Raw genomic sequence first — 14247 nt, 5'->3', positions numbered from 1 at the left:
GAGGGAAGGTAGCCATGCAAAAATGTAGATCACAACAGTGGACTAAGGGGAGCAGAGTTTGGCCTCTTTAGGGACTGACTTGATGGAGACCCATATGATAAGGTCATTGAAGGGAGAGAGATGTAAGAAAGGAGCTTGGTATTCAAGGATCAGCCTCTGGAGCAGTCAGTGGCCTGGAGCTGCACCCCTGACACTTCTCCCTCACTACCTCATCCTTATGTCTGACCTCCAGTCCCATGTCTGATCCCTCTCACAAGCTCACGTTCATGTCCTCCTGGCCCTGCAGAGCTGGAGCTTCTCCTGTGGGGCTGCAGCAAGGTGCAGCAGCTGGGGTCTGACTGGTGCAGTGCTTCAGCCATAGGTTCTGAGGTACCAGGGGCCAAGGAGGTGCCAGCCCTGGTGGTGCTGGGAGCTGTAGGTCCCTCGAGGTTGGAGCAAGGCACTCTGGAAGGGACAGGACAGTATGTAGAGTGGGACAGCAGGTGGCATGCTGAGTTGGCTCCCACGGCTATCATGGAGAGGAGCAAGAGAGGCAAAGGTTGGTGGGAGCATGGACTAGCACTGGTCCTTCATGTCTGGTTCCCCCCCCAAATGTCACAGGGGATGGAGAGGGATGAATGAGACTTGGCTTTGTTGCAGACAGAAAGGGTGTATTGGGGAAGGCACACCTAGGGGTGCAAGGAGATGTGTCAGTGGGCTTCTGTGTGGTGGCTCTTGCAGGACATTCTCTACAGACACATCCTTTGGGGCTGATGTGGACAGACTTCCCCCTAGGAGCATTCTTCAGGACTGGGGTACAGGCAGAGCCCCCCCCCCCCAACACTTCTCAAATAACCCCATGGACAACATTCAGTTGTGATTAAAGGCTCTTCTCCATAACCAAATAGGAGCAGAAACTGTGGGAACCTCTGCAGTTTGAGCAAGCCCCTAACCTGTCTGCTTGCAGGGTGGTGCCTGGGCTAGGAGGTGACACCCATCACAATGGTGAGTGGGGGCAGCTCTGGAGATTGGGTCTTGGACCGAGAGGGGTGAGTGCCCAGGAGAGGAGAGCACGTGGGGGGTGTAGAGGAAGAGCATTTTGGGATTGTGTGCAGGATTCACGGGATGCTGAAGGGGAGAATCCAAAACTGGTGGAAGGGAGGGTTTGAGGAACCACGAAGGGCAAACAGAGGGATAGAGATGTGAAAGGAATATTCTTCTTCTCAAGTGGTCACCGCTGGGGAGGTTCGGCTTCGAATACGAATCCAAAACTGCAAAAGAAAGGGTGGGGAGAGCCCAAGGCGCGAAAGTCTCCCGGGGAAAACTCATCGGGGCTGGGGGATGCTAAAGGGTTCCGAGGAAAGGCAGGGAGCAGGTCAGGAGCAGGGCTGGAGTAGCCGCACAGGGACAGCAGAGTGGCGCAGCGGAAGCGTGCTGGGCCCATAACCCAGAGGTCGATGGATCGAAACCATCCTCTGCTAGTTGCTTTTGGGTTTGGGTTTTTTTTTTCCCTCCGCGGGTTGTTTTTTGTTTTGGGTTTGTTTGGCCTGGACTCTCTCTGCACGACCGTTACTGGTCGCTGGGCGAGATTAAACGGAGAACCGGTGAAGCAAAAAGAGAATACAAATTGTGGCACCTGACCCGTGCGGGAATCTGTACCACGCTCCGCCCCACGGCATCATTTGGCGGGTGGCTGACTCCGCCTTGCCCCGCTCCGCAGCTGGGGCCGGCCCGGCCTAGGAGGAGAGATCGGGCACTCAATAAAGAGAGCCGATAGCAGAGGATGGTTTCGATCCATCGACCTCTGGGTTATGGGCCCAGCACGCTTCCGCTGCGCCACTCTGCTACGACATTAACAGCGTCTGTCTACATTATTGTGGAACCTCATCACCCCCGGCCCTAGGATGTGTGTGTCTCCCGTGGGGTGTCACTGTCTCACCTGATGTGACAGCTCTGGCCTTCTCCCGGGGACTGAGGGTGAAGGTCCCACGTCGTGTTGCTGAAAACTGAACAAGAGAAAAAGCCTGCCTGGGATCCAGTTTTTGGGCAGCCTGGCTGGAGCTGCCATTCACCCATTAGATACAGCTGCCTGTGCACAGGTTTTGGGGAAAAAAAGTCACCAAAACACCACGTGTGCCTTGGCTTCCTGCACACGTAAGAGCCCGAGGCTCCTCTCTCCTGCTGGAGGGCAGGGATTGCTCCCCAGGCATTGGCTGCACAGACCCCTCTCTCCCTTCTGGGCAGTTGTGTTTGTGTGTGCTCGTCCTTGTGGGTGTGAGTGCCTGAGCGAGTGAGCTTTAGGCCCCCTTGCAAATGGCTGCAGTTTAGCTGCAACTTCCCAGGAGGAAGAGTGGGGTCTGTGCAGTAGCCCGGGGGTCCCCTGTGAGGCCTGGTGGAGGAGCAGGGACTTGTGGGTGCTGATTGTGTCCTCTTGCCTTTGCAGCAGGAGGTGCTAGAGAAGAACGTGGAGGCCTCCATGGTGTGTGGAAAAAAACATAAAACAAGAGTGAGCAGAGGAAGCCCGGATGAGTGAAGCCTGGATGAACTGAAGGTAGAAGGCTCCATGGGCAAAGAGACCTGACTGTCACACCAGAGCATTGCCAGCATCTTTGCTGCCCTGGACAGCTTTGTGCTGGGTGAGCTCCCTGTAAGCAGGACTGGGGGCTTGGGCCTTGGTCTGTTTTTCCTCTGGTGAAGCTGCTCAGAGAACAGGGGCAAACCTGTAAGGAGGGCAAGAAGCACTGTCTCTGTGTTTGGAGGGTAGAAATGGAGGAGTTATTATTTAGAGGAGGGCAGTGTTTATCTTGGGTGCAGGTTAGAGCCTCAGGCTTCATTGGGCTCGTTTGATCTGCAAGAGTGTCCTGGTCTGAGAAGAGCAGGAGAAAAAGGTGCCTGGGACAGGGCAGTGTCAGGTGCTGATGTGGCAGTGAGAATGGGGAGCAGCTGTGCCCCTGGGGTGGAGAGGATGGTTCAGGTGACCCAGGTGGGCTACTGCCAGTATTCCTTCTGTATGAAATGGATCTGAAAAGAATCCCCTGGTGGCTTTTCTGGCTGGTGTGTTGTTTGGGTTGGGGCCTGTTTGTTTTGTGCTGCATGCTGTGCTGCTGCTGCTGTTTCTTGTTTCTGTGCTGCACAAGAACAGAGTTCATAGAGACAGGTTGTCTTCTGCCTTGCCAGTTAGGACCAGTTTGGTTGCTGTAAGGCTGTCACTTGGGGCCTGTCACTTGGACCCTGGGCTTGGGCAGCCTTATCTGCTGCTGAGTCCAGTGGGGGACAAATGTGGTGGAGCCAGAATTACCAACTGAGGAGGCAGTTTCCTTATTTAGCTGTGTTGTGTATCTTTGTAATTCACTCTCACTATTGCCATTTCATGAAATTTGTGCTACTGCTTTTCTTCTAGCCTTTAAGTCTCTCTCCCTCATTCCCTTTCTCCTCTTCCCCAGGGAAGGAAGTGGGGGATTTAACCAGGGGGCAAATGCTCTGTTTTTCCCTTAAAGAGATAGGGGGACCAAGCCAAGGAGGGGAACATCCTGTAAGCAGGTTTCTGCATGTCCCCTGTACATAAGGTGAGGATCCTGGTTAATAAAGGCTCATCCTCACTGTTGCCCAACTTGCTCTATCTGATACAATTTGTTCTTCAAAGCTCTTTAGTCTGTTTCTTCTTGACTGGGGGTGTTGTACAAAGGGCATTGGCTTTGTGTTGTCTGACCCCACTGGTCTGTTCTGCAGTAAGCTGGGCAGTGGCTATACCAGGTTACCTGTGGCAATAGGTACTGAACTGAGTTATAGTTTGGTTCTGATCTTTTTAAATGGGAAATGACACATCCTCCCTTCAAACCAAGCTGAGTCCATCAGAGTTTGGAGGTTTTGGAAATGGCTGTCCCTGTTTCCATGTATTAATTATTATTAATATGCTGGTCTGATATCAGTAGGCATAGATGCAGGTGTGAAAATTCCAGCACAACTATGGCCTCCACTTGAGCTTCAAGAGTGGCCTTTACTGATGTGCCTTGGCCAGTAGTGGCCCAGGTCACTGTTCTCTCAGAGCCTGCAAGAAGCAGTGCTGCTTCCCCGTCCTGACCCAGGGGGACAGGGAGTGGGGGTTTCGGATCAGTTCCCCTCAGGTTGCCCCTGTGGGCAGGCAGTGAAGAAAGGCAGCTGAGCCCTGTGTTACTGAAGGCACAGCAAAGATGGAGCATGTGGGGGAGAGCTCTGATGAAGGGGAGAGATCATATCCTGTCCAAAGGGCAAGAAGAGAGTCTTCTGTAAAGGTTGAGCAGGAAATCCTTGTGAGGTAGCTCTTCCCTCCCTCATCACGAGAGGAGGAATTAGATTTGGAGAAACAATCCCTTTCTTCTGAAGGGCTTGTGAAGCGTACAGAGGACTTTGGCTGGCATGATGGGACATGCCATGAGCTGACATGTGGTGGTGCTACCTTTGCAACCAGGAGAAGGTGGGATAGATAGCCTAGCACTGGCTTGAGCGTATGAACTGCAGGCTGCGAGCCCCAAACCAGAAGCCTTGTCCCAGAAGATGTCTGCACCAACCTCTCAGTGAAAGGTGTTACAGTCCTGGAACAAACCCATTCTGAGCCGCAACTGCAAGCTACATAACCACCCCTGTTGACAGTGGAAGATAGCTGAGAGATTAGAGGGGCTCTGCCAACAGCCAGCTGGAGGAAAGGGAAAACAGAGCTTCTGGGGGAGTGTGGATCTTAATAGGAACCTTCCAGTATCTGAAGAGGACTTACAGGAAGGCTGGAGAAGGACTGGTGGCAAGGGTCTGTACTTGTAGCATGAGGGGCAATGGTTTTCAACTGTAGAACAGTAGATTCAGGCTGGATGTTAGAAAAAAGCTCTTTCCCATGAGAGTAGCGGAGAAACGGAACAAGTTTCTCAATCATAGGATCATAGAATCATAGAATCCTAGAGGTTGGAAGGGACCTCGAAAGATCATCTAGTCCAACCCCCCCCTGCCAGAGCAGGGCCACCTAGAGTACATCGCATAGGAATGTGTCCAGGCGGGTTTTGAATGTCTCCAGTGAAGGAGACTCCACAACCCCCCTGGGCAGCCTGTTCCAGGGCTCCGTCACCCTTACAGTAAAAAAATTTTTTTGGATATTCAACTTGAACCTCCTATGCTCCAATTTACACCCATTATCCCTTGTCCTATCACTGGTCACCACTGAGAAAAGCCTAACTCCATCTCCCTGACACTCACCCCTTACATATTTGAAAACATTGATGAGGTCACCCCTCAGTCTCCTTTTCTCCAAACTAAAGAGACCCAGCTCCCTCAGCCTTTCCTCATAAGGGAGATGTTCCACTCCCTTAATCATCTTAGTAGCTCTGCGCTGGACTCTTTCAAGCACTTCCCTGTCCTTCTTGAACTGGTAGCTGAGGCCTAAATCCTGGAGCTCTTCAAGGTGAGGCTTGATGAGGCTCTGAGCAACCTGATGATCTAGTTGTGGATGTCCCTACTTCTTGCAGGGGGGTTTAGACTAGATGACCTCTAGAGGTCGCTTCCAACTCAAAGGAATGTCTGAATCGGCAGCTGTGTAGCTTGCCTGGTAGCAAGCCTTTGGAGGAGGTAGGAATATGATGCAGCTTCTGTTGGAAGGCAGGTTTGGCATTGAGAGAAGCAAGGTCAAGGGACTTGGTCAAGAGATGCAGTTGTTGGGAATCAGCTGGCAAGATGGATGCAGCCCCATGCCTGTGGATGTGGTGAACAAGGTAACAGCTGTGTCTGCCTCTGTCAGTAAGGAGGAGAGAGAGGCTGCCTTGGGTGTTGTGTGTGTCTGGAGGATGCCTGTTCCATGGTACAGTGACGTGGTGAAGCCTCTCTCTAGAGTCACTCAGAAAAGAAACTCTTTTGTATGGGTCCCTGAACAAGCTGGGGAGAGTCTGGCAGAAAGGTCCACAGGAGACTGGACAGGGATGGCTGGAAACCCATCCCAGACTTCATGCTGCTGCCTGCAATGCCAATCTGGGCCTAGAAAGGAAAAATTGGTGGCAGGCTGGGATCCCAGAGGGGAGTGGGTCAGAGACTGGAGCTAATTTGGAAAGTAACCTAAGAGCTGACTGAGCCACAGAGCACAGTACAGAGTGGGCCTATCCCCTTCCTTACCACGCAGCAGCCTCTGCCATAATGGCCTGGTAAAAAGCACCCTGGAAGCAAGGGGTGGTGGAAGGTTCAAAAACCGGGACAAACATTTAGCGCAAGCCCTCTGGTTAGTTAAGAGCAGGGGATGGATCAACGGAGCCAGCCCTGGCCAGTCTGACGTTCTACAGACAGGGGAAGGGGATGAGGTCCCTGCTGTAAGTGAGAGGATCCTCCTGGGACAAGCTGTGTGGATTTCTTCACCCCTGAGCAAAGGCAACGCCACTTGTGGGGTCTTGTCTGCTCAGGCCCCTGGGCGTTCCCTGGAGAGTGACGCCAGCAAACCGGCGATCACAAATAATTCTAAAATAACCACTTGAAGCTCTATTTCTCAGTTTATGTTGTATTTATTGATAATTCTGTCAAAATCAGGCTAGCCTGGTTTATACAGAGCATAACGGGTAACACAGGATTTTAATGATTTTGCAAAATAAACAGATTTACTTTCACGGAAAAGCTCACCTTAGCTGAGGCTTTAAATAGGAAGGCAATTCAGAAGGACTGGCTACAACCTCAACTTGTGAGGGGAAAAAAATGAGGGATTTTTTTGAGACATGATGGACAAGAATGCCACCCTCTGGGAAATTCCTGTATTTACTTGATGTTAGTTCTAAAATACGGTAGGCAAACTTCCATTCTGATTGGAGCAGGATCACTCATCTCCAAAAAGTGGGTAAAAAGCCGAGGACGGCTGACTTAGGATGTTTGAACAGTGCTTGAAGGTTTGAATCAAGAGCTGCTGCCCTGGCCACGGGACTGCGGGGACTGCATCCCCTCCTTTTATGCCATCTCCTCCCAAGGCTGAGACACCTCTTCTACACCTTCCCCCCAGAGAGCTTGTGCGTGCAGCCCCCCGGGTGCCTGTGCTGTCATAGTTGGGTGTGGATGTTCCAGTACCTGCCTGCACACACCTGGCCCGGGTGCCGGGTGACAATGGGACCCCTTTGTTACATCACTGGTGACACCCCTGGGCCCCGGGTACCTTCCTAGTGCCGGGGTGGCCCTGGCTCAGTGTCCAAGAGGACAGCGATCAGATCAGACGGGAGCAGAGAGCTGCCTAGGAGCCCTGAGCCATGTCTGGTCTTTTTGTGTCTCGTGAGAGCCGCCGTGGTTCCCAAGGGGACCACGGCAATTCCCAGGGGCTGCTCCGTCCCCAAGAGAGGTAGGAGCCAGGGGCTGGGGCTGGGGCTGGGTGGGCACCGTGGGGTCAAATGTGAGGGGTCGTGAAAGGCCTTTGTGGTTTGTCCATCGGGAGCTTCTGCCCAGCCCCTGAGGGCTGTGGTTCTTCACAGGCTGCCCATGAGCCTCCATCCCCAGGAGATTCACTGCCCCGTGCAGAGCCCGTCCCAGACATCTCCCTGCCCCCACGCAGCCCCCTTGGCCCCACGGGCTCTCCCCGCAGGCCGTGCAGCCTTGGGGCCAGCAGCACTGCCACCCCCATGCCCACCCCCCGTGGCCTCTCCTCCTTCCGCAGGACTGAGCAGAGGTCCAGGAGCCGTCTCCGGCTGGCCTGGGTGGAGGATGAGGTGGAAGAGGTCAGTCTCCCCATCCCAGAGAAGGAGGTCCAGCTGATGGAGACAGGTGAGTGAGGGGCGTTTGGCTGCTTTGCTGTGCTCCTGCACGGCAGCGGCTGCTGGGCACGTCCCCGGCCTCTTCCGTGCCAGTCCCCTCTTTGGGTCCCCCGGCCCAGGGCTGGCTCTGTCCTCGGGAGCTGGCACGGGGCTGGGTGCCGGGTAGGGCCCTTCAGTTACTCCTGCCAGCACCTTCAGCTCACCCTCCTCCCTTGCTTTGTTAGATTCCAGTCCTGATGCCACCATCCTTTGGTATTCAGTGGAAAGGGGCCAGGAGATGAGCGCGGATGTTCTAGAAGAGTTAGGAGAGGTACCTACAGAGACTGTCACCTGCCTTGTGCCTGCTCCAGCTGCCCCCACGCTCAAAGATGCCTTCCCAGACAGCTGCCCTCTGGGCAAAGCTGGGGAAAAAGGCAAAAAAAAAAAAAAAAAAAAAAAAAAAAAAAAAAAAAAAAGACAGCAGAGTCCTGTGCATACGAGGGATCAACAAACAAGCCCCATAATCTTCTCTTGTTGCAGGCGAAGGACAAGGACTCTCTGAGAGATCTGATAGTCAACCTTTGCCCCTCCACCCTCATGAGCCTGCAGGATGTCTCGCAGGTCTGGCATTTTCAGAGCAGGTCACAGTTTCCCCCGTGCAAACCCCCCAGGGAGGTTTCTCCCCCAAAGCCCTCTGCACCCTGAGGGGTACAGAGGCATAGAAAGGAGCAGAGGCTGCAGTGGGAAGGGGCTCTGGCCACCTCCTGGCCATGGCAGATGGGTGTGGGGATTCTTCCCTGAGGCTGCTGGGAGGGACCCCTCCCTGTGTGTGGCATCTGAGGGGATGGTTGCAGCCCAGTGGCAGCACCATCCTCCCCTCTGTTCCCTGCAGACAGAAAAAATCTTGAGGTGCATCCACAGAAACGTGGAGGAAATGTGCACCGAACCAGGGCAGTTCCTCCTGAGATCCGTGCTTGGTCTGCTGAGCGAGTGCTGCCCTGAGGAAACAGTTCGGACCCTGCTGAGGATCAGTCCCTCCTGTGACAAGTATGAGCCCCAAGAGCCCTGGGGACTTGCTCCATAGCCCAGGCACAGCACAGTGGCCAAGGCAGCCCTGCTAACAGAGTGTTCTGGCTTGCAGCGCTGCGCTGGCCATGTGGGAGATGCTGCTGTCCCTGCCCAGCACTTCAGAGACAATTCTTGACAGGCTGTTCGGTGTGATCCAGGGCTGGAGAACAAAATGTGCTATCCCATCTGTGAGTGACCAGAGCAGCTCTTGCTCACGACTTCAAGGCAGGGCAACGATGGCTCGACGTGCAGCCCTGGGGCTTTGGCAGTGCCCCAGCAGCTTCCTTGCACTGAGAGCTGTCCCCGTGTCTTTCCGCAGGCAAGCCAGGTCCTGTACAGGCTCAGCCAGCGGCCCCGCTGCCAGGGGATCCTGGAAGCGCTCTTCCCCAGGCTCCTCATGAGCTTGATCTACAAGCTTTCCCTGGCTGCAGTGATGCTGGAGCAGGAGCAGCCTGACTCTGATCAACCCGTCCCTTTGGGGTGCGCCATCCCCTTCCCCTGCCGTTCCTTCCCCTGGGCCCTCGGCCAGGGCCCCTGCTCTGTGTGTAACCGGACCTTGCTCTGCACACAGGCTGGCAGTGGAGGGCATTAAAGTTCTGCTGCACGCTGCTGGCTGTCAAGGGCACATCGAGAACATCCAGAAGGAGGGCGGCTGGGACATGATGCTGCAAGCAGAGACCCTCGAGAGAGGAATCAGTTTGCTGGCCAGGTGAGAGCCCTTTGTAGCCAGCAGTGCCTCGGCAGCCCCATCCCCGGGGGCAGAGAAGTCCCCAGGCACCCAGGCCCCGGGCTGCAGCCGCAGCGCTGGCCAGGGAGCGATCCGAATGGCAAGGGGCGCTCCTTGCCTGGGGAGAGAGCAGGGCGCAGTCAGCAGCAAGTGCTGTGGAGGCTGTGGCTGGGGGCAAAGGCGTGTCCTGGCCTGGGCTGTCCTGGCTGGGCTGGGCAGGGCAATCCCAGCAAGGCTTTGCCTGCCCTGCTCACTGCCAGCACTGCTTTTCTTGCCCCGCCCTGCCCAGAGAGCTGAGGAAGAGCCCGGCTGAGCAGCAAGCCTTCATGTTCCAGCACATGAAGGAGATTCTTACTCACAGGAGGGAATGGCAGATGAACTTTGCCATGACTTTCTATACTGAGGTAAGCCTGGTGGGCAGCAGTGCCTCTGCCAGGTGCTCCTGAAGCCGTCCCTCTGGCACAGGCGGCTGCCGCCGGGTGGGATGACAGTCCCTGGAGCTGGGACAGAGGGCTCTGCTGCCAGTCAGGCCCTGGGGCCTCCATCCAGCCCTTCCTGCTGGGGCAGTGCTCAGCACCCCTGCGTGTCCACAGGCAGGGCTGCCCCCCGGAGGGGCTGTGTCAGCCCCCAGGCCCCGAGCTGGCAGTGGTAGCCAGGAGCTGCAGAGTGCCAGGGTCCTGCAGCTCTGCCCGTCTCTCACCGCTGTTGTTCTTTCAGCTTCTGGGCTGCCAGGGCCTCGGAAAGGATCCGAGTGACGTGCGCCTCCTCTGCTCCTACCTGAGCCACGGCAGGCAGACAGTCCGTCTGCGGGCACTCGGGGGCTTGGTGGCGCTCGCAGGAGATCCGCGGATGGTGAGCGAGGCGTAGTCAGGCGGAGCCGCCTTGGTAGCCTGGGGCTGGGGCAGGGGTAACGCGCTGGCTTGGGCCTGGCTGAGAGGAAGGAGGTGGCTGCCAGCAGAGAGAGGGGTGGCTGAGCAGGGGCCACAGAGCCTTTGCTCTCCTTGCTCTCTCCTTCATCCCCATCGGCACGCGCAGCGCCTGCCGGGAAGCTGGGTGGGAGGCTGGTGCTCAGCACGCGGGGCATTTGTGCCAGGCTGCTCCTCCACTGCTCCACCCTCTCAGAAATTCTCTGTTTCCTCCAGGCAAGAGAAATGCGGGGCAGCTCTCTGCTGGAGAGCATCCTGACGTGCCTGAAGGATCCATCCACAGACGTCAGGATGAAGGCCTTGCTCTTCTTCCGGACCATGATGGGTCAGCTGAAGAGGAAAGAGGCCAGCCCCATCGCTCTGCTGCTGGTGGAGAAGCTCCCAGCCCTCTTTGGTGATGTAAGGCTGATGTGGGAGCCTGACCCCGTCGAGGGGCATGGGGCAGGGACAGCTGCCCTCCAGCCCAGCCCCGCTGGCAGCACTTGGGCAGGGCTGCTGCCCTCCTCACGCCCCTGGGCTCTGCTGGGAGGGCTGCTGGGCTCTGCACCCAGCACGGCTTCTCCTTGGCCTCAGCCTCTAGAGTTACACTTTGCTGCAGTCACGCTCTCTTCCTTCCTTCCTTCCTTCCCTTCCCACCAGGAGTCCAGCCAGGTTCAAGAGCTCTCCCTCCGCCTCTTTGAAGACACGCTGAAGGCTGCGGTGCGGAGAGACAAGGCAGAGATGAAGGACGCGACACGCCGGGTCGCGCTCTCGCTCTTCCTGCACATGAATGCTGAGAGCAGGAGTATGGCTGAGGTAGAGAGTTGAAAGCTGAGCACCTGCTTTGCCCTTCCTTCCCTCTGCCCCAGCCCTGGCAGCAACAGCTCATCAGCTCTTGCCCATTTCTCTTGTGCTGGCTGTGAGAGTGCTATAGCTGAGGTGGTGGCTGCCTCGTGTCCCTGCCTCGGGCACTGAAGCCCAGGCATTCAGGCTCTGTCCCCAGCTGCCTCTTCCCATAAGTAGCTGGGGACAGCTGGCAGCCTTGCCAAGAGGAGGGGGAGGACAGGTCTCTTTCTCTGAGCTGTGGTGCCAGCTCCCACCTGCTGCTGTTTTGCAGGCCTCTGGCAAAGGCCTCCTCATCTGTGCCAAGTTCCTGGGCTGGAGGAAGCTGAAGAGGGTTATTAAGAAGAAGAGGACCTGGCTGATTGGAGAGACTTTGGTGAGGACAACCCCCAGGTGCCAGGGCCTGGGCTGGACAAGGGATGCCCCATGTGCCCAGGGTGTGGCTGTGCCTGGGGGGGAAGGGGTGGGATGGGCAGAGGGACTGCTCTGGCACACGCGGGGAGGGGCGGGGGGGGGAAACGGTCTGTGCCAGCCCCATGACATGACCTCGGGCACTCTCCAGCTGAAGCAGGAGAGGAGCAGGGTGGAAGACTACCTGTACTTCAGCCTGCCCTACCTGTGGGACTCTCAGACCAGCGTGAGATTGGAGGCCATCAGGTTCATGGGTGAGCCACAGCCCCCGGGGACCCTCTTCTGGCAGCCCGGCTCCAGCCCGCGGCGCTGCCCTGGCAGGCAGGAGCAGCCCTTGGTGGCCGCCTGGCTCAGTGTCAGCAGCGCCCTCGGGGACTTGCCCGGGGCCATCCCTGCGGAGTGCTGGGCAGGAGGGCGTGCGGCCGAGCTGGCCGGGCCGGGGGGCTGTGCTGCCGCAGTGCTGGGGAGGGGGAGGTCTGACGGGAGCTCTGTGCACAGGGACTGCTGCGCAGCACCTGGGGAGGAATCCATCCCAACGGACGATGGAGGTTGTGTGGGATGGTGAGTAGGGTCAGAGGGGTGCTGGTGGGGCAGGGGAGAGAGCCTGGGCAGGGTGCTGCCATTTCTGGCTCTGCTGCAGGGAAAGGAGGGAGAAGCTGTGACTGTCCCATCCCTGTTCCTCCCAGTCAGGGAAAGAGAGGGATGGGGCTTGCATAGAAGGGTCTGTGCAGACAGCAGGGTTTCACCACTGCTCGCCTTCTCTCTTTCTTTCTGTCTGTCTGTCTGTCTGTCTGCTGCAGCCCTCAAGCGCTGTGACGATGACCTTGATGCCTCAGTCAGGTCCCTAGCAGGTCAGACCTTGCGCATCCTGCAGACTGTGAGGGAGCTGGAGAGATCAAGACGGTCCTTCCGAGGCCTGTGCTTCTCCTGCTGATGAGATGGGTCAAGGACAATCTTGCTGCCCCCGTCTTCCTGACGGTACTGTCACCACTGCCCCATCATGGCCCCGAGAACACTCCTGTCCCCTGGCTCTCCCACTTAAACCTCCCTAATGTCATCCCAGGTGGAGGAAGTGGCTGTGCTGGGGTGAAGGTCCTGGTGGGATGATGATCCCCAAGCCTGCAGAGCACACAGCATTTGTCCTGGCCTCTCCTGCTACCTGCGCATCAGCTTAGCCCTGTGAGTGCCCTGGCCCCAGCTTGCTGGACAGCCAGGTTACCCTTCTTTAGGGTGGTGCTGCAAGGAGGCACAGGGCAGAAGGGAGTCAGGGTTTAACTCAGCAGAGCTCTTATAAACCCCAGCACTGCTTTGTCTTCAGGGCTTTGTTTGGCAGCTGCAGGAAGAAGGCAGAGTGTAAAATGGAGGGCGTTCCACCTGGAATGATGAGCCTCGTCACCAAGCACACCTCCACGGGGACAGCCCTGGTCACAGCTGAGGGTGAGGATGAACATTTGCTCCTCGCAGCAGTCCTGCTCAGTGTCATGGGCATCATCAGCTGGTGCTGAGTTCTTACAGCCCACGTACAGGTGAGGAGTTGCATCAGCAGCCGGAGACTCCCAGCTGATTCCAACTCTCCCAAGAGAGTGAGAAGCAGCTGCTGCATTCCTCTTCTGTCACTTCCAGGAGGTCACCAGGGTGTCTGCAGAGTTTTTGACCTCTCCCACAGAGACCTAGAGCAGCTCGAGTCACGCGGCTGAGCGCACGCCCAAACAAGATACCCTCTTGGAGGCTGTGTGGATTCATCACGAGCTGCCCGAGAGGCTACAGGAGGCTCCAGCCTTGCTGGGCAGGGCCCGTGTCACCGTGTGGGCCCAGGCGGCTTGGGACAGCTGGGCAGGGCAGAGCTGAGCCAGAGCTGCTCTCCTTGTCTCCTCAGAGCAGCGGGACGTGCAGCCTCCTGGCCTCTGGCATAGCTTCCAATAGGTCGAAGAGGTCCCCAAATAAAACGTGGCGTTTGGAAAGCACAGCATGTGGTGAAATCTGTTGTATGGGACCTGGGCTCTGATCCTGGGACCGATGGGTGATCCTGGGCTCAGCGCATCACAGAATCCTAGGAGTTTTTCGGGCTCCATTTTCTCACCTCTCTGGTGATTGTAAATGCAGAACACTCTGCATCCCTACAGTGTCACGGTCAGGCTGTTCAGCGGCAGCTTCCCTCCGAGACATCTGGGGAAAAAGGAAACCTGTCTGTGGTTTGATGATTCTCATGTAGTCTGCCTCTGAGCGGTGCTGTGGAGCTCCAGCTTTGTGTGCAGTTCTGGGTTGTGCCCTGCAGAGGAAGAAGAGGAAGTGTTGCTGCCCAGCTCGTCTCTGTGCAGCCCCTGAGGACGCAGTGTCCTGGCTGAGTCCCCTCCGTGTCAGAGCCCCGCAGCAGCCCCGGCCGTGAGCAGCCGGGCCGGGCACTCGGGCTGATGCCCTGCAGCTGGGCAGGGGCCGTGTCCTGGGGGTGGGGGTGGGAAACTCCTGGGGCGGGGGGCACAAAAGCTGCCGTGAGCACAGCCCCTCCCGGGTTCCCGTTCCTCTTAGCAAACAGCAGCTCCTCTGTGTGGGGCTGGGGGCTCCTTCCTGCAGCAACTTTTCAAGAAGGTCCTTCTGGGGCATCTGA

The 14247-nt window shown here is 56.9% G+C and overlaps 1 protein-coding gene, 2 long non-coding RNA genes and 2 other non-coding genes across 5 annotated transcripts; 4 read left to right on the top strand and 1 right to left on the bottom strand.

Moving 5' to 3' along the window:
- Positions 1 to 1388: 1388 nt before the first annotated feature.
- TRNAM-CAU (transfer RNA methionine (anticodon CAU)) lies at positions 1389 to 1460 on the top strand. Its single transcript has one exon. It is a non-coding gene; the product is annotated as a tRNA-Met (tRNA).
- Positions 1461 to 1753: 293 nt separating this feature from the next.
- On the bottom strand, positions 1754 to 1825 carry TRNAM-CAU (transfer RNA methionine (anticodon CAU)). Its single transcript has one exon. It is a non-coding gene; the product is annotated as a tRNA-Met (tRNA).
- Positions 1826 to 6991: 5166 nt separating this feature from the next.
- Positions 6992 to 8121, top strand: LOC139800986 (uncharacterized). The gene is made up of 2 exons (XR_011728030.1): positions 6992 to 7300; positions 7613 to 8121. It is a non-coding gene; the product is annotated as an uncharacterized lncRNA (long non-coding RNA).
- A 90-nt stretch (positions 8122 to 8211) lies between these two features.
- Positions 8212 to 9039, top strand: LOC139800985 (uncharacterized). Its single transcript, XR_011728029.1, has 3 exons — positions 8212 to 8309; positions 8581 to 8735; positions 8830 to 9039. It is a non-coding gene; the product is annotated as an uncharacterized lncRNA (long non-coding RNA).
- Positions 9040 to 9153: 114 nt separating this feature from the next.
- On the top strand, positions 9154 to 14041 carry LOC139801243 (maestro heat-like repeat-containing protein family member 7). The gene is made up of 9 exons (XM_071755277.1): positions 9154 to 9236; positions 9328 to 9452; positions 9920 to 10335; positions 10626 to 10808; positions 11049 to 11204; positions 11506 to 11607; positions 11794 to 11896; positions 12141 to 12203; positions 12443 to 14041. Exons 1-9 carry the CDS (start codon positions 9154 to 9156, stop codon positions 12574 to 12576), a joined length of 1365 nt encoding a protein of 454 aa, XP_071611378.1. The 3' UTR covers positions 12577 to 14041.
- Positions 14042 to 14247: the final 206 nt, after the last annotated feature.

This window comes from Heliangelus exortis, chromosome 11 (assembly GCF_036169615.1).
Source record: "Heliangelus exortis chromosome 11, bHelExo1.hap1, whole genome shotgun sequence".
Lineage (NCBI taxonomy): Eukaryota > Metazoa > Chordata > Aves > Apodiformes > Trochilidae > Heliangelus > Heliangelus exortis.
This window is presented reverse-complemented; position numbering and strand designations above follow the sequence as displayed.

What these genes read in the sequence shown, in the direction of transcription:
- LOC139801243 (XM_071755277.1), top strand. Translation starts at nt 9,154, where the DNA reads ATGAGCTTGATCTACAAGCTTTCCCTGGCTGCAGTGATGCTGGAGCAG. An exon ending in GATCAACCCGTCCCTTTGGG is followed by an intron (nt 9,237 to 9,327) that starts GTGCGCCATCCC and finishes CTCTGCACACAG; the next exon opens with GCTGGCAGTGGAGGGCATTA. An exon ending in GACCCTCGAGAGAGGAATCA is followed by an intron (nt 9,453 to 9,919) that starts GTTTGCTGGCCA and finishes TGCCTCTGCCAG; the next exon opens with GTGCTCCTGAAGCCGTCCCT.